The 20000-nt window shown below is 39.5% G+C and overlaps 1 protein-coding gene across 1 annotated transcript in view; it reads left to right on the top strand.

Annotated features, from left to right (window-relative positions):
- LOC138055738 (uncharacterized) overlaps positions 1 to 19670 on the top strand; it is a 34077-nt gene extending 14407 nt beyond the window's left edge. Inside the window, exons 4-5 of the mRNA XM_068901616.1 lie at positions 9372 to 9557; positions 19553 to 19670. Of these exons, the coding sequence (XP_068757717.1) occupies positions 9372 to 9556 (185 nt within the window). The 3' untranslated portion in view covers position 9557; positions 19553 to 19670. The remainder of the gene's footprint in view (positions 1 to 9371; positions 9558 to 19552) is intronic.
- The last annotated feature ends 330 nt before the right edge of the window (positions 19671 to 20000 follow it).

Here is a 20000-nt window from a genome sequence, read left to right as displayed (position 1 = left end):
CTTCAAGGTAGTGTAGGAGAAAAAATTAAGAAAATCTCGCGACTGTGTTTTAAACAAGGCAAGCGTTTTTCCTTTTCTACGGATAACTCAGTGAATTTGAGGAGAATAAATGCTAAATATGATGGTTTAGAATTTAGGGAGATGCGCTACGTATCCTGTCAACAGTAAATGATCTGTTTGAAAGCGAACATAATTCCTTGAAACGGAGGATTTCCGTAACACACACTATCTTATAAAAGCAATAAAAATATCAAAAATGATCCTCACATTTGCTGGACAATTTAAGCAATTGTTTCATGTGTGTCTTCAACGAGATTTAATTTGAACCCATGACCTAGGGGATGCCAGTGCAGTGCTCTACCAACCGAACTGTGAAGCCATTCAGATGAGAGCGGGTCAATTTGCTGGGTTCATGTGTTCCCGTGAAAGAAATGAGTGACTTCATAGGGTACTGCACCCGCATCGCAGAGGTCATGGGTTCGAATCCCGTTGAAGACACCTAAAATCTTCAGGTGTACATATGAGACAATTGCTTAAATTGTCCAGCAAATGCGAGAATCACTTATTCAATTCATCTCTCTCTCAACCGCACTTCACAAACATTTCTGTCTTGGCTTTTTTTGGCTATAGAGTAAGTTTTGGCTTCAAACGGTTTTTAATATCCAGAGCGTTTTACTTGCCAGGACCGTACCTAGGATTTTTTGTCTGCGGGGGCAAACTCCACAAACCTTCACAGGGATCTTCCGTATACAGACAGGGTTTCTAGTCGGACGTTATGTTTTCACCCCTACACAGAGGGTTGCCTCTAAGACCTTTAAGGAAACAAACCACACTGATACATTTTTTTTTAATTGTCATGATTTATTACGGCATAAACACCTTCTTTGGTTTGAAATTACCCCCGAGGTCTCTGCTACACAATGATGATTTATATACCATCTTTAACTCAAGGTATACTGTTAACAGAAGTTTAACACTTTGTATGGATGGTATTGCAGGTTTCGGTATCAGAATACCAAGTCTCAAAAACGAGTCTATATTAGGCTGTTTTAGATTCTTCTCCAATTTGACTTCATGTCATAGATATCTTTTGGAGTGGGAATGAAGTCCGTTGCGCAATGAATTAACAGCATAGCAAGGCCACTTAATCGATTTTCTGTCATTGATGACCGAGTCCATAACTTTAGACGGCGTAGGGCTGAGAAGGAGCGTTCGCAACTGACGCTTCCGACAGGCGTGGTTAGAAAGAACGACAGCACCTTGTGAATGGCGGGAAATTCTTGCGGGCTGCCATCAGGCATTGCTCCCTCTTGTTCTGAGTCTGGCTTGATCTTCTCGATATGCCTGTCAGTTAACTTGAGCAAGTACAAAGGGAACAGGTTTTGAGCGGTAATCAGACCTTCGTGCTGGACTGAAAATGTCGTTTCAAGTTCACCGACAACGTGATCTATAAATGGATAGAACACATTAATCCTGTAGTAGTCTGATGGCTGATCGTTGTGTGCGGCGTTTGCTCGATGGCGTTGAACAGTCGTTGTACGAGGCTTTATCAGGGTGACGTTGATAGAGTCAGCTACCTGGCTGATTCGACTCCACACCTTCTGCCAGGATTCATCTCCTCTTGCTGATTTAATGCATTCTTTGGCGAAAGTTACGCTTTGGTATGCATCGCCAAGGTTACAGCTCTTTGCTTGTAGGGACTTTGTTACTTGGGCTAAAAATCACAGAACAAACTGAGATACTGTCAAAGCGACTATGAATTCAGAGTCTTGGAGAAGACGTGAATAAGCTGAAGTATCACGTTTAGCATCGCCACTGCTTGATGATGAAATTTCATCCAGAGCTAGAGCCATATTTAGCAAGAAGAGCAGAGAGGGTAGTAACTTTTGCACTCCAACGAGTAGCACAGAATTTCGGTACAGTCTGTCGCTTGCTTCCTTCCTCCAATGTTTTGGCAGATTCATCTTCTTGGTCTTCATCAGCAAATGCAACTAGAGCGCTCAACAGTTCACTGTCATCGGAGGCCACAACCACTGAAGAAATATTTCTTTCGTTTTGGCGCTGCCACTAAGAAACCACGTAAGTTTGCTGACGTTATCAAACAGATTCTGAATGAATCGCACAGCTTTGCAACCACTCGAGAGTGCAAGGTTCAAAACGTGGGATCTGCAGTAAACGTACGTGGCATTAGGGTACTTCTCTGCAACTTTAGCTTGTACCCTATTCCTACTTGAACTCATGACGCTTGCTCCGTCATATCCTTGGCCAACTAGCCCGGACATATTAAAGCCCCATTCTTGTAGTGCGTGTAACAAGGTATTCGCAATGGTCTGGGCATTCAATTTTTCAAGCGTTACGAATCCAATAAATTCTTTACAGACTTCATTTTTACTGCTCGGATATCGCACACATAAACTGAGTTGTTCAGTTGTAGAACAATCTTGCGTTTCGTCGGCCATTACACTCCAATACTTTGGTATTGATATTCGGACACGGTTTCTAATGAAACTGTCGCACAAATTGATTATTTCGTTCTGAATCCTCGGAGACGTGTACTTAGCATTACCGGAAGCATGATCCAAATGGTCTTTGAGTTCTGGATCATATTTGCATTTCCAGTCAACAAAGAAGGGGAAATTCCCATCTTCATCTCTTTTAGAGGGATCCCAATTACCTCTTAATGGAATGCCCCTCTGTCCTTATGCAATGACTACATCAATAATAGACACGACGCCTTTCATTGTGCGATGCTGTTGCTCGGCTGCCTGTCTTTGTAGTCTTGCACTGATGTCATTGCCTGGGCGGCGTGTCTTAAGGAAGTTAGTCATCTTTTCCTCTGAAAGTTGGTGTTCTTCACTGCGCGCATGGGTGTCAAGGAGCTCATCACCTGCTTTCTTCCAGTTTTTGAAGCCCTTTGAGATAAATGGCGATTCATTTGGAACAGTATTGTTGGAAAAACATATACGATAGATACAGTGAGCTGTGTCATTTCTACTGCTGTAACGCAGCCATGGCCGCTTCTACATCCATAATAGTTGGAAACGCCTTCCGGCTGTTGTCGGAAACTTGAATCCGTGCGGAAAGCTAAACTTCACGGTTAGAAGCTCAAGCTTTTGGTCGTCTGATAACGTTTTACCGTGCATTAGGACAGAGGGGCATGGCATTAAGAGGTAATTGGGATCCCTCTAAAAGAGATGAAGATGGGAATTTCTCCTTCTTTGTTGACTGGAAATGCAAATATGATCCAGAACTCAAAGACCATTTGGATCATGCTTCCGGTAATGCTAAGTACACGTCTCCGAGGATTCACAAGTGGAGTGTAATGGCCGACGAAACGCAAGATTGTTCTACAACTGAACAACTCAGTTTATGTGTGCGATATCTGAGCAGTAAAAATGAAGTCTGTGAAGAATTTATTGGATTCGTAAGGCTTGAAAAATTGGATGCCCACACCATTGCGGATACCTTGTTACACGCACTACAAGAATGGGGCTTTAATATGTCCGGGCTAGTTGGCCAAGGATATGACGGAGCAAGCGTCATGAGTTCAAGTAGGAATGGGGTGCAAGCTAAAGTTGCAGAGAAGTACCCTAATGCCACGTACGTTTACTGCAGATCCCACGTTTTGAACCTTGCACTCTCGAGTGGTTGCAAAGCTGTGCGATTCATTCAGAATCTGTTTGATAACGTCAGCAAACTTACGTGGTTTCTTAGTGGCAGCGCCAAAAGGAAAGAAATATTTCTTCAGTGGTTGTGGCCTCCGATGACAGTGAACTGTTGAGCGCTCTAGTTGCATTTGCTGATGAAGACCAAGAAGATGAATCTGCCAAAACATTGGAGGAAGGAAGCAAGCGACAGACTGTACCGAAATTCTGTGCTACTCGTTGGAGTGCAAAAGTTACTACCCTCTCTGCTCCTCTTGCTAAATATGGCTCTAGCTCTGGATGAAATTTCATCATCAAGCAGTGGCGATGCTAAACGTGATGCTTCAGCTTATTCAAGTCTTCTCCAAGACTCTGAATTCATAGTCGCTTTGACAGTATCTCAGTTTGTTCTGTGATTTTTAGCCCAAGTAACAAAGTCCCTACAAGCTAAGAGCTGTAACCTTGGCGATGCATACCAAAGCGTAACTTTCGCCAAAGAATGCATTAAATCAGCAAGAGGAGATGAATCCTGGCAGAAGGTGTGGAGTCGATTCAGCCAGGTAGCTGACTCTATCAACGTCACCCTGATAAAGCCTCGTACAACGACTGTTCAACGCCATCGAGCAAACGCCGCACACAACGATCAGCCATCAGACTACTACAGGATTAATGTGTTCTATCCATTTATAGATCACGTTGTCGGTGACCTTGAAACGACATTTTCAGTCCAGCACGAAGGTCTGATTACCGCTCAAAACCTGTTCCCTTTGTACCTGCTCAAGTTAACAGACAGGCATATCAAGAAGATCAAGCCAGACTCAGAACAAGAGGGAGCAATGCCTGATGGCAGTCCGCAAGAATTTCCCGCCATTCACAAGGTGCTGTCGTTCTTTCTAACCACGCCTGTCGGAAGCGTCAGTTGCGAACGCTCCTTCTCAGCCCTACGCCGTCTAAAGTTATGGACTCGGTCATCAATGACAGAAAATCGATTAAGTGGCCTTGCTATGCTGTTAATTCATTGCGCAACGGACTTCATTCCCACTCCAAAAGATATCTATGACATGAAGTCAAATTGGAGAAGAATCTAAAACAGCCTAATATAGACTCGTTTTTGAGACTTGGTATTCTGATACCGAAACCTGCAATACCATCCATACAAAGTGTTAAACTTCTGTTAACAGTATACCTTGAGTTAAAGATGGTATATAAATCATCATTGTGTAGCAGAGACCTCGGGGGTAATTTCAAACCAAAGAAGGTGTTTATGCCGTAATAAATCGTGACAATTAAAAAAAAATGTATCAGTGTGGTTTGTCTCCTTAAAGGTCTTAGAGGCAACCCTCTGTGTAGGGGTGAAAACAAAACGTCCGACTAGAAACCCTGTCTGTATACGGGAGATCCCTGTGAAGGTTTGTGGAGTTTGCCCCCGCAGACAAAAAATCCTAGGTACGGTCCTGGCAAGTAAAACGCTCTGGATATTAAAAACCGTTTGAAGCCAAAACTTACTCTATAGCCAAAAAAAGCCAAGACAGAAATGTTTGTGAAGTGCGGTTGAGAGAGAGATGAATTGAATAAGTGATTCTCGCATTTGCTGGACAATTTAAGCAATTGTCTCATATGTACACCTGAAGATTTTAGGTGTCTTCAACGGGATTCGAACCCATGACCTCTGCGATGCGGGTGCAGTACCCTATGAAGTCACTCATTTCTTTCACGGGAACACATGAACCCAACAAATTGATCCGCTCTCATCTGAGTGGCTTCACAGTTCGGTTGGTAGAGCACTGCACCCGGCATCCCTTAGGTCATGGGTTCAAATTAAATCTCGTTGAAGACACCTGAATTTTTTCAGGCGCACATATGAGACAATTGCTTAAATTGTCCAGCAAATGGGAGGATCATTTTTGATATTTTTATTGCTTTTATAAGAAAGTGTGTGTTACGGATTTCCTCCGTTTCAAGGAGTTGTGTTAGCTTTCAAACAGATCAGTTACTACTGTTGACAGGATACGTAGCGCATCTCCCTAAATCCTACACCATCATATTTAGCATTTATCCTCCTCAAATTCACCGAGTTATCCGTAGAAAAGGAAAAACGCTTGCCTTGTTTAAAACACAGTCGCGAGATTTTCTTAATTTTTTGTCCTACACTACCTTGAAGGTAGTCTAGAATTGAACATTTCGAGAAAGTTTTAGCGCACGTAGCGTCTTTTGATTTGAACTTTCAAATTTTCACCTTGCGTGACACCAAGTCAGTGGCTGTCTGGTTGAAAAGAAAAAGCCTTCCTTAGACGTTTGAACAATTTAAAGGTTTCTAGTAAGTATAGATTCTCTTGATGTGTATATATTCCAATTCATGAAAAAAAAAAGAAAGCGTTTTCATGGCAAAGTGAATTCCAATTGTACTTTTTGATTTTCGGCGGCTATATTTGTGTAAAATATTGGTACACAAGGATAAAGAGCCGTTAAAAGTTGCGTGTGATGCTTCGGCCAATAGCTAAAAAAATTATGTACCGCACAGACTTGCACGTTCACAATATTTCACTTTCTTTTTTTGTTGAACGGTTCAGAAATTAGCTTTTGTTGCGTGACATTCATAAGTACCGCTGACCAACACCTTGGGCTCGCGTTTACCTGTGCTCTCGAACTTCATGCTTGGGATGGTTACGTGTGCAACATTGCAATATCATTTATTAATCATTTCTGTTTAGCTCGGGAATCTATTCACCAAGGCAAATTATAATTTCAGCACCGAATTCGAAAAAAGACTGATGTTTATTCTTTGGCGGAGAGCAAAGTAGAGAGTGGATTACATGTCCCTACATCACACAATAACAAATTTAAACCACAGTGTTTATGACTAAAGCTGTTCAGCATGCACGGTTTTGAAAACAACCCAAACAAGATGATAGTGACCAGGTAAATTCGTACAAGCAACTTTTTCATTAACAAATTAGTTATGACAGTTTTTTATTCGGTATTCATGTAGTGACATCGGATATTTTAAGTGTTATTGCAATTTCGTATGAGATATATTTCAGTTATCGTTGCCTTCAATTACCTTTATTTGTCGTAAATAGAATAAATAGACAACTTAAGTAATGTTAACCTTCAAGTTACGTTTAGGAACTAATTTTGTAAAGGGTTATTTTCTTTTATTTGTCGATCTCTTTCTGTTAGACATGGTCGCTGCTCGTGTTCGTTCAACGGCTGTTGACACCATAAAAGAACAGATGCCAAAAATTTTATTCTCGCACTTGTTGGAGCAAGGATGGATGATACTCGTAATATAGGTTGATTTCCGAAAGAAGCTTGAACTTTTACTATATTTGGATCAAAAGATGGCCAAAATTTCATCTTAGGAAAATCTTTCGTGACATGGGTGGGTGTTGACATCTGTTGATTGACACCTGTCAATCTGAATAATTTGAAACTGCTTTGGTAAGCTACTGAAGGACCAGTCTTCGTTCAGGGAAAATGATAATAAAATTGATTGTATTGTGTGGTCAGGAGGTGTTTTTGATTTTTATGCTAATTTTGGTTAAATTTTTAGGATTTTGGCCCCAAAACCAAGGGGGGTGGTCTAAATACCTTGAGAAAAGTCCCAAAGCCAGCCCACTCTGTCTTCAAGGATTTTCTGTTGTATCCTTCATTTTGGCTAAGTTTCATTGAAATCGGTGTGATGGCTTGTATCACACCTGCCTGGTCTTCTCATGAACTCAGTCTTAAGGTCCAAGCCAGAATTGCTCCAACAATATGACAGTGTCATCAAGGAACAATTAAATGCTGGTGTTGTTGAATTGATTGATAAGAGTCATGATTTAGACACCCTTCCTGGAACTGTACATTACATTGCTCATAAAGAAGTATTGAAAGAAGACAGAATCACTACTAAACTACGTGTGGTTTATGACGAAAGTGCTAAATCCCGCAATGAACCAAGTTCATTGTACCAGGTCCAGCCTTAACTCCATTGATCTTTGATCTCTTGCTGAGATTTCGCCTCCATAAAGTGGTTTTGATTGGTGATTTACAAAAAGGATTCTTGAACATTGAAGTCAATCCAGCAGAGAGAAACTTGTTAAGGTTCCTCTGGGTAGATGACATCAACTCCCCGAATCCAGAAGTGATCACACTGAGATTCACTCGTCTTGTGTTTGGTCTAGTTTGCTCTCCATTTATTTTGAATGTAACATTGAGGAACCACTTACCAAGGTATGAGAACATTGATCCTGAATTTGTGGCTGCTGTTGTGAGAGCTTTGTATGTTGATGACTTTGCATCGGGAGAGAACTCGGTAACGAAGTGTTCTGAACTTTACCACAAGTTGAAGTTGCGGTTCAGAGAAGGAGGTTTTAATATGAGAAAGTGGGCATCGAACAGTGAAGAGTTAACTGAAAATCAAAAGAGCAGAAGAATCTTTGTCTTGGGAACAGGAGCTGTCTTGTAAGGCTACTCCTACATTGACCGAGCCGAACATTGAGGAAGAAGATTGGACAGTGTCAAATTCAAACAACACTGTGAGCGAAGAAACCGTTGTCAAAGTAATGGGAGTTCAATGCGATCGGATGGAAGATAATTTCGAGTTTGACCTTGCTACCTTTTCTAGACAAGCCTTAGAGGGAACTTTCACTAAACGGACATCATTGAGCAGTACTGCTCGATTCTATGATCCATTAGGCTTGCTGTCACCAGTTATCTTACCCTTAAAGTACATGTTCCAAGAAATTTGTCATTTAAAACTTGGTTGGGATGAAGCTTTGCCGGAAGGTCTCGCGTCGCGCTGGAAGGAGTTGCTAAAAGACATGTGGGAAGTCTCAAGCATTGTAGTGCCTCGTTGCATCCTGGGTGATGTTCAAGTCGAAGACGTCACGTCTATTCAACTGCATGGGTTCGCAGATGCTAGCAAGTCTGCGTATGGAGCAAATCTCTACATCAGGTTGACAACCTCTGGAACCAGATCTGTTTGCCTTCTAGCGTCCAAAACAAGAGTTGCTCCCTTTATCGGTGAATCAATCCCTCGACTGGAGTTAATGGCCGCCTTGACACTTGCGAATTTGATGACAGCCGTGCATGAGGCATTGACCTGCACTATGAAGATAGACGCTGATTTCAATTGGACTGACTCTCAGATCGTATGGTGGTGGATCAATAGAGAGTTTAAACAATTCAAGCTGCTTGTTCAGAATCGAGTTCAGAAGATTCGAAGTCTGTGGAGTAAGGATCACTGGAGATATTGCCCGTCTGAGTCTAATCCTGCTGACATAGAATGGTAATTACATTTTTCGCTAAGCCAGTAATAGCAAGGACCAAGAGATGATGAGGAGAGAAAACACATTCCCATGCTCCATAATTTCTTTTCCAATCTGTTTTAAGTTTCGCGCCATGCTGTAAAAGTTATTTTGGTCTGGTCTAATCTCGTACCCAGATCTCAATCTGTCATTGGAAATGACCGTGGGAGATGTGGGTACGAGATTAGCTCATGTCCCCATGGTCACCCAGCCAATGATAACCAATTAGGTGTCGTCTTAAAGTGACCGCGCATCATATCCACGAGCTAAATTTATATTGAAAAAAATTATCATTGGAAGAGAACCATACATGGCGAATGTGTTCTCTCCACTCATGCTCTCTAAAGATTGGGGAATGCCACACGTATCATCTCATTTAACGATACTTGCCAATATTTACTCATATAACTTAATTTATTTTCAAATTACTTGCCAGCTATGATGAATTCAGTGATATTATCCAGTGATGGATTTTATTTTATCTGCGCCATCTTGCAATGTTTCTGTCCCCTGTCATTGGAGATGATTCCCGGTGGGAACTCTGTTACAGAAGTTCGACCCACGGCTACAATTGTCAAGAAAAACGATTTCGTGTTTGGAGGATTCACAGATATCCCTTGAGGTGGGTATACAATGTTCAGCTATCTTTAAATCACGGTTTTACGTTACTGCGATAAACTTCTTGTTTTATTGTATGCACACGATTTTATAGGATTTCGTCACTTCTAAACATCGAAGTTATTTACTGCCAGAAGAGCAACAACATAAATAAATTTTCGGTGCAAATTTGTAACTTTTTTTCAAAGTTTATCTTCTCTCATAAATATTGTAAAGATCCCATATGATACAATGCTTAATAACTGAGTTAAGCTCGGGCCACACAGGAAATTCAAAATATGTGGCCCGAGGTCATGGTGCAAGGAAACTTCCGCTCAGTCCGTACGCGGTGACCTCGGGCCAAATTTCCCGTCCGGCCCTCCCACTCAATAAGTACATAATCTTTCAAACGCGGCGTGGAACTTGATTTATAATCCCCGTCCAGATTATTGCAATGGAGCTCTCAAGCCAAGGCAACTGGTAACTGGACGTTTTGTGAGCTCTTTTAAGAGCTCAAAATACCGTGAAGTATGTGCAACCTCGTTCTTAGGGGCAAGGGCGTTGCGAAAAAGCCTGGGAACGAGATTGGACGCAGTTAATACGAAGATAACCTGCGATCAGGCCCATTTTTAGCTTCGCCCACATGTTCTCTTATGTCGTCGCTCGCTAAAATTGGGCCTGACCAAAACTCTCTCCAGAATTCCGGACGGTCAGTCACATTTTGGCCGACCAAACTCATGATCTGATTGACTGTCGAAACGCCGGAAGTGAAAGTGCCACTGTGATTGCGCGGAGCTCTCGCGAATTCCTCGAGACTAATCCGCCATAAGAGTACGAAAAAATTTGCTGCCTTTTGTTCTTACAATGCCGTGGACCGTGCAACTTGATTTTATTTGTATAAATGGAGATATGCCATCTGAAACATCTCATAACTTGTCCAGAATCGGGTTTGAATCTCTGGAAAGAGTGAAATTAGCGATTCCGTTGTCGAGCTCTGTGGTCATGTGGTTGAAAGTACTTTGGCACAAACTTTCCTGATGTTTTGAAAGCTAAATAGCTGGTTCTTTCAAACGGCAATGAAAGCCGATGCATATTGGTTTCCTTGATGAGACAAAGGACATATACATCAACAGAAGGAGATGCTGATAAAATCACAAGTTAAACAAATGCATGTTTTGAACATCTGTGTATCAAACGGCATTATTTACTTACTGTACATGACACGGTTTGTTTGCACAATTTGGAGTCAAAATTACTTCATAATATTTCCCGTGGATTTAACTTAAAACGCGCACTCCAGAAACTAAAATGGCATGTTTCCAGAGAGACCAATTATACAAAAATAAAAGAAACTTCCCGAGTCCATCTTACTGTTCGTACTCCATCAAAAAATTAACGGCCAAACTTATCATGATTTTACTGCACTCAATTCTAGAAATAGACTGCAACTGAAGATATTACCCGAAAAAATCACCAAAGAAACCTTCATGGGCAAGCATGTTAAAGGAATAATGCATTTCTCTTCTTTTTTTTTCTTTAAAAATCTATTGCCAAACCGTCCAATGACAGAATGCTAGGTTATCTCAATTACAAATTAAGATGTCAAGCTAAAAAGATTGCATATTCAGTGAAGTTCGGAGGAAGAATTACACCGGCCTTTAACGCAATATAGTCATCGAAAACATTCCCCATGCTTTAAATGTTTTTTTCTCAAATTAAAGCCAACGTAACTTTCGAATTCGTTTATAATATTCCTCCCATGGTAATTAACTGTGGTCAAAACAAACTAGCGTGAATCTGCCGTCCACGCGTGTATTGGTGTAATGGAAGTAAATTTGATTGGCCAATGAAGGACATGTCAATCAATCAAAAAAAGTGGGCAGAAGGAATTTCAAAGAGGAATTTGGTCAGGCATTTTTTTCGTTTCGCCAACTCCACATTACGTACCGCGCGAAATTAAAATTCTCGGTTTTCACATGACGTCACGACCGCCATGTTGGTGCCCAAAACAACTGAACATACAACTCAAAACGGTATCGAAAATTTACTAGAGACAATACAAGCAAGGTCAAAGATAGCGATGGTAACGGGAGAAGCCAGTGGAAAAAAAAAAAAGAAGTTGGGTACGTATGCGTTATGACATTTAGTAGTATTCTATTTGGTTCACCTAACTCAAAAGCCAATTTAAAAATTATTAGTCTTTCTCATTCACTTTTCATCTCACAGTTCACAACAAAGCCGCTATGCTTCATACACGTAAGTCATCCTTTTTGCCGAGTGTAGTTTTATAGCGATTGAAGGATTATTACTTCGTGATTAGTTTCTACTTTTAAATAATGGCAGCAAAAGTGACAGATAATTTCCCCAGCACGTTACACTGGATTTCAAAAACAAAGGTAGGGAAACTGGAAAAGAAAAAATAAAAGTCACTATTTTTTTAATGAAACAGTGCACGAATTTCCCGCCACTCTGGCTGTATAGCACAATACAGAGGACTTGCATTGGTGTTCAGAATAAGGTAACATCCCAGAACATGTCTAACACCATCTTACATCTTTCTGTAATAGATCTCTGAAAGCTCTCTGTGCCAGATGCCTATTGCAGATCATTTGACTGAAAGTCTCAGAGTATATGTTTAATTATTGGTTTTATTCCAGCCAATCATATAAATAAATGATTGCCAAGTGCATGGTGAGTCTTCAATGAGTAAAAAAATAAAAAACAAAAAGAGATTTGTTATAATAAAATGGATCTAGTTGCAAATAATCCTTTACCAAGCTTGTTGATCCAAGAAGGAATCAGGAAGATCATAAATTTTCACAATGAAATTTAAAATCATTTCGAATTTATACCTCTTTATACCTCTATATATTATTATTTTCTTATGACTTAACTTTCAGGTAAAACCATCATGAATGTTAATATGAAGAAGTTAAATCAAAATGTTTGAGGGAACTCACTTTATCATCTGTACTAGAGAATGTTGTTCACCAAGTGGTGGTGAAGATAAATCTAGGGATCTTGGGTATTTCAGTATCAAAAAACGTTCTGTTTGATTATTAGCTAAAAAATCAAAGTAGCTCAGATTAACCCATTGACTCCCGGGGGTTCCCCATTGACGAGTAAAATCGTCTGGCATTAGACAGAGTAAAATACTAAGTCTGACCGGTTTGGGTGTCAAAAAGTTAATTAAATTAATTAATGGGGACATAAGTTTTCAGTGATTGATTAAGGAAAAATAAGTGTGACCCTCTCAATGTCTAAACTAATCCCTATGAAAACATACTGATTTTGACATTTCAAGTGAAGGTACATGCAGAATGTATGTCTGATATATAACAATGAATTAATGACAGACATTTTACCTTTAACTTTAATTTGCAATTCATAAAGCCAGTAACCCCTCAATAGTACAAATTAAGTAGTAAATACAGATATATTGGAAATATGCAGTGCCATGGACAAGGGCAAACAAGGATACAGCATAAGAAGAAAGATTATTCAAAGAATAATTTTATTATTTTTTTAAAACATGATTGAAAATAATTGTGTTTTTAGGTTAACCAATTATGTTTCAGGCAGGGGTACATTGAGACTTTGAAGAAGAAAACAGCAGAGATTCAATCACAACACTACTGCCATTGCTTGAGGAGCATCTGCATCTAAGAATGCAAGGCTTTTCCTTAATTAAAGCACCCACATTTTTTTGTAAATAATAGAGTACATGTCTGCAGTCATCAGTTATTGGCAGCAGTGTGCACCCTAATTTGATTAGTGTTTTTGTCTTTTCATGAAGTACAGATGTGCACATGTCATATTACTATGCATTAATAAAGCACTACTTAATATGTCTATGTTTCTGTAGGAGAAATTAAGACCTCTTTTTATTCCCAAAGATGCAACGACAAAAACGGATCTGAGCAGGAATGCAGAACATTATTTTACACATGCCAAGAAAACTACAAAGATGTCATGAGGTAATAGCCATTCTTACAGTACCCCATTCATTACTTACACATGCATGTGTTATATTAACTAAAGAACCACTTACACCTAGCATAAGAAATGAGATACACAATTTGCTTTCCCCATTAAATCCTCTCCCTCCATCTACTACCAATAAGATAATCATAGGTTGTGCAATTGAATTAAATACTGCACTTCAAGAAAACACTTAGCAGCCTTTACTAAAATTAGAGTCCTAGTTAGAAGGCATATACTATTGTTATTAGCACACTCGTCTTCCCCCTGGGCAATTTGGATTAAAAGGGTTAATTTTGTATAGGTTTTATCTTCAGGGCCTGTTGGTAGAACAAAAAGTTGAAGAAGGGAGATTGTCAGCTAGTAGTGTAAAATGAATGCAAACATGTGTAATATTATATGGGTCTTAGGTGAGCTAAATACTCATTTTCTCAAACTCCAGTTGCGATAGGGTCTGTAAGAAGAAAATCGTTACTATTTCTCTCATGCCTGTAAGGCTGCAGTATTTGCTCTCAAATATTAGAATACATTTTATTTGGTTCCTGCTTTGCCGGGCTCCCTTTGGTGAAGACTTTGAAAACTAAAGAAATTAATACACTGAATTTGTAAAATCAATTTAACTACCCGACATGACAACTGTTAGGTAGAAAACCCCACCCTTTACCCTGAGAAAAGGGTTGCGGTGTACTGATTAAGAATGACATCATATTGTCCTCGATCCAGCGCTCTAGGGCTTTTTTTATACTGACCATCATCAGTATAAATACACTTAAAATGAGAGTTGAATTTCTGATAGTAGCAGCATTAGTTTTAAATGAAATCTTCACAGCTGAGCCGCTAAACGAAAATGATAGATTTGTACTAGCAAAATATTCTGCACTTTTGCGTACAGTATAAATTACACTTGTTGAAGGGGGGCATCTTGGGTTATTTGCAGCGCAGATTTCTTCCCAAATATTTTCGCAAGGAGTGTCACTAGATGCAACGTTCATTGCGCACAACAAATTTTTCGTTCCACCACAGGTAGCCCAAGCTTGATATATGTGTATCTGTACTGTACTTTTTTATGCAAGAGCAGAAATATCAGGGGTTTGTAGGGGAAAACGGCTTTTCTCAAAATTTAAAAAGTATTTACGATTTGAAATTAAAAAATCAGCTTACCTCGCTTCAGTCTTCTGTTCCTTTGTCTTTGGTACGGTTTCTGGGTCCATTAAGATCGATTTAGGTGGTTTTTAGTTCCTCCTCTTTTCCCTCTTTATAGAAGAGGGACCGAAAACCACCTAACCCGCTCTTAATCGACCCAGAAACTAAAGTAAAGACAAAGAAACACAAGACTGAAGCGAGGGAAACTATTTCTTATTTTAAAACGAAAATTTGTACATATATGTTTTTTACTTTTGCGAAAAACCATTGTCCCATACAAATCTTAAAATTCCTACTCGTACATAATATAGTACAGGTACACATATATCGAGCTTGCGCTACCTATGATAGGACACAGAACCTTATGGTTTACTGATACTCTCGATTTGTTTGTGCCTTTTCCTTTGTGTGGTTAAGGAAGGGATTTGCATCATGGAAAATTAGCTCGATTAGTCCGTTCGATTCCAAAATAGAATCCTTTTAGATCAAAAGAAAGACACTAACATAAGTTACCGTTCCTTTCTTTGTTGTAATAGGGCATCAATAGCCCATAAAGATCATACGTAATAGCTCAGAAAGCGCTGGAACCCGTTCCCTGAAAAAAAAATGCTGATAAATATCGAACATACAACCAGCAGTACTTGCCTGGTAAGGGCCGTTCAGGATTTAGTGGATCGGGGAAAGGTTTATTAGGTTTATTTTGGGTACCCTGCGGGCTAGTCTTGACCAAAAGGTCGAGGGCTCACAGGCCGGGTTAGTTTTGGTTGACTGTAAACCAATGAATTCTCGACGACCACAGCATCTTCTCTGTTGTGGTCGCTCTGATTAAACAGCGACCAATGATCTTTGCTATTCACATAAACGGAGAAAAGATTGATTGAGAATGTCCTCAACTTCCTTCTTGGCCCTAATCTGCCACTCTTTTTTTCGCCGTCGTCGTCTGTTTTTTATATATCTGAAATGCACACTACAAATGCTGGGAAATGTGAGTAAAGTGCAGAAAGGTGGAAATTCAGCATGGTGAAGTTATTTTGCCTTTTCCTTTAATTTCACAGAAAGTGTCTCGATAAAAGAGGTCATTAAAATCAAGCAAGAAATTGTGCTGCAGTCTTAATTAGTAAATGTCATCAGATAACTGCGCGACTGGTGATAGTGGTGATAGCGAAGAGCTTGAAAACGAAGAAGAAAGGAAGAGGAAAAGGAATTTCATGACAAAGGCTGCCTTGGTGGTCAACCCAGCTCGACATGCTGATGAGATCTTTGGACCGAAAATCGTTGCGTAGAAGATCCGCCTAGGTGGCCTCATAGGACAAGATAACAACAACCAGAAAACTTGTCAGAGCGGCGTATTGCCCCGCAAGACACCCCGCAGTGGGAAATCCGCGTTGTTCCGCAGTGCTTAAAACTTGGTAACATTAGCGTTAAACCATTATTAGAGATTAAGAGAGTTTTACCAAGGAAACTTGACCGTCATACCGCCCAAAATGCTGTCGATAATCTATTGGAAATCTTTAGTTGACGCACTTGCTGACTATCAATTAATAGCCATGCTAATGCATATATAGAGAATGCCTGGTTGTCTTCTATGCACAAATAACCATTCTTTAGAAAAAATGTGTTCTGTGCAAAAAATGCAGTAGAATAGAAGCAGAATTGCAGTGTTTTTTTTTTTTAAGAGGACTTTCTCGGCTTTTGAAGTGGATTTACGTGACTTCTGTCAAAAGTTCACCTAAGAAACCCATCAGCATACTACCAGGAATCCTGCCTGATACCTGATACCTGATACCTGATTAACGTGCGGCTAAAACATTTATTGGGTGACCGATTGTGTGAGTTGGAGAGTTGCATTTTATATTACTCATAAAACAATGGCCGTCTCATCTGAAGAATACCAATTTTTTTGCACCAAGAATATCTATAGTTCGTTGTTGAAGAAGTCTTAACTTCTATCGAGGAAATAGAACAATTGGAACTTACATTTATTTCCCGGCACGTAATAAAAATGGGAAAGCCAAAGTCTCTTCACTTCACACTGTCACCGCAAGACTTTAATCATGCAGAAAAAAAATTAAATCAATGATTACAATTGGTACAAAATCTAGTTAGTATGCTGGTGCCCGTCGATTGAGTGTCTTTTCGGCACAAAGAGTTAAAAATAATTTTGGCGGATTTTCGCATGAAATAGCGTTTACTCGAAGTTTATTTTGTTAATTTCAAGTCGGTGTGGCTAAAGCTGTTTTCCACAATGAACTACAACATAAATATAACTTATTAGCTTGCCTCAAAGTTAAAACGCTGTTTCATGGGAAGTTCCTATTGAACTTATTGTTTCGGTTTTGACTTGTTGTTGGTGAGTAAGAAAAAAATCAAGATTATATCAGTTTTTTTTTCAAAGTTTTCAGTGGTTCCATTTACCCTGTCACTTCTGTCCACTACTCTTGATATTGTCAGCTACACGATACTTCCAAGAGAGGTGTCATGATTGTTTGTCATAAATTAACTTAATTCATTCTACGTGACAGTGATTGTACTTGTTTATGCAACAAAGTTGTTAATAACACGGCGCTTGTTGTGCGTCTAGTGTAAATATTACAGGTATAAATAAATTGAAGCCTTGAAAGAAGTGAAGCAAAAAATTAATTCCCATCCTTCGATTTATTTATATCCTTTTACATTTACATTTTGGATGTATACTACCACTTAACAATGCGCAACAAAATCGATTCCTAGAGATATTACAGAATGTAAGATGTGAGATTCTTGGTTTTGCCAAGAGTATGAATTCCTTTGAATAAAAAATGGACACAGTTTTTCGTCGTATCTGCATTTCATTCTGTCTCTCATATGGAATAACACGGGGGTGGATGGCAAATTAATTTGACTACGGTGGTTTCAGAAATGCCACTCTAGACATATTTCAGATATTTGAAAAACATTTCAATAGAGATTCAAGTACATTTATGATGGACAGTTGTTTGAGTTGAACGGTGTCTTTTACAACTGGAAAATTCAGAAGTTTTCGTTCTACCGTCCTGATTAAGGAAAAGTAGTCCAGAGATCTGAGTTTTTAATTCAGCGCTTCAAGCCAACAGCTATAAATACACCCCAAGACATCTTTGACTACATCTTTGCTAAATCTTTGACTTGAATCTCAAACACGTTTGACTACACCTTTGTCAAATCTTTAACCTGAATCTCAGACATGTTTGACCACGCCTTTGTCAAACCTTTGAACTGAATCTCAGACATCTTTGACAACACTTTTGCCAAGTCTTTGAATTGAAGCTGAGACATCTTTGACGACACCTTTGTGAGGGTAACAAAGGGTTGTCAAATAACACCTTTGGCGCTTGTCAAAGGTTGGGTGTAAAACTGTAGTAAAAACGGCCTTTACCACCTGAGACCCCCCTGCAAAGGCAACCGCAAAGATAATATTTGACGCGCGTCAAAGGCATGTAAAGCTGTAACAAACGCGGTCTTTATCGCGCCTTTTTGCAACACATTTGACGCTATGTAAATCCAATTTTTTTGTCCCGTGGAGAGTTCGACAGTAATGAAAGGAAACTCTAAAAAAAAACAATCTTGAACGGTTTTTGAATCCATCACCTCTGCGATATACCGGTGCAGCGCTCCACAAATTGATCTAGCAAACCAATTGGGGGCTTGTCATTATGAGCGCTCGTAATAAATTCACGGAGGGGGTGGATATGAAGAGACTATTGTAATAAATGGAAGACAAAAATATGCGCTTTAATTTCTTCTTTTTGAAAGTCAAATATATGCAGTACTGCACCAGGATTTTAGCGATAATAGGTGAAAATCCCAATCAAACCAAGTAATATGCAAGGACATCTAAACGACATCACGTGTCCCTTAATCGTGATCTTCTTTACTATAATAACCCTCCCCCCCATCAAGGGGGTGTGCTCCCTTCTATGGGCTATATAGGTATGTGTGGCCCCAAAGGGTGTGGTTTTTATCAGTCTTGGTCTGAAATAGGGTATCGATTTTGAACATTTTGGTCTGAAATAGGGTATTGTTTGTTCACTTAAGTCTTATGTGGGTGTGTTTTTTAGAAGAATCTTCTTCTTTAATTCATCATTAGGCGATAACAGGAACCCATGACCCGGAGCCTACAACTCTTTTGTGTTCGTGTTACGGCGATTTCACAGACCGACTTATTTTAAGATTGAATTTCACGCAAATGGAACTCCCACAGGAGCCCGATGACTAATTACAAGAAACTAACCAGACGTCATAGGGTAACCGAACCGGAACTGCCTTAGATTTCTTCGGAGAAGGTAGTCTAAAAATAGATCGGTCTGTAAAAAATGCCGTGACACAGGCCCAGCATGGGAATTGTAGTCTCCCGGTCATGGGTTCCTGGCGATAAGACCTTCAACAAAGCTCTTCTCAAATCTTTAAGCCAACCGTGTTACAGTTGAAATAGATCTGAAAATAAGGTCTAAAATAGGTATACAATTTTTGGTCAGGTATGAAATAGGGTATGAAATAGATTTTTGTCTGAAATCGGGTAAGGGTTTCAAAAGGTGGGCCGCACAACACCACCAAATTTTTCTGGGAGAACCATTACGAAAATGTTTAACTAATCCCTTTGACTTTTCAAATGGCGCTTTTTCAAACACTCTTTGATACATTGGCAGTTTGATTTAGACGCAATGGGACACTTGGTGACATGATGATATATGATATATGAACTGATAATATTCTTCATTCTCAATACTTGTTCACCGGAAAGTGTTTGAAATTTTGAGGGGACGCTGTAAGGAGTCAAAGTGTTGATAGGTGAATAAAAATTGAATAAATTATCCTATTATTATTCCATTTCTTTTTGATCCATTTTTAAGTGCAATGAATGATTTTTCCTTCTTTCAGAATCGCCACAAAACGGTAATTGGAAATTCGGTGCCACAGAACAGGCGTTTATTTTCTCGCTACGAAACGCCGAAGGACTGCTGCCCTTTAAAACCAATGTAAGAAATCCTTCGAATGCGATACTTAACGTTGCATATTTTGGCCCTTCGTTTGGACTCGATGATATCCGAATTGATAGGCATTCGCCTGTTTCGGCCATTTCCTCCACAAATTTTGGCAACAGCTACATTGTCCCAACAGGGGTTCAGAACAGGTCAACTCTTCTTGCTGGAGCTTCAACATTTAAAGAAGATGAGGTGGAAATTATATATATATAGAGAGTTATGCAAGTGATTCAATCTATTTATGTAATACCGACTACAATTAGACTATTATAGTCCCATCTGATTTGTAGTCGGTATTACATAAATAGATTGAATCACTTGCATAACTCTAGATTTTGTTATTA

Source organism: Montipora capricornis, chromosome 7, assembly GCF_036669925.1.
Source record: "Montipora capricornis isolate CH-2021 chromosome 7, ASM3666992v2, whole genome shotgun sequence".
Classification (NCBI taxonomy): Eukaryota; Metazoa; Cnidaria; class Anthozoa; order Scleractinia; family Acroporidae; genus Montipora; species Montipora capricornis.
Note: the sequence above shows the minus strand (reverse complement) of the source record. Positions and strands in the feature narration are given on the sequence as shown.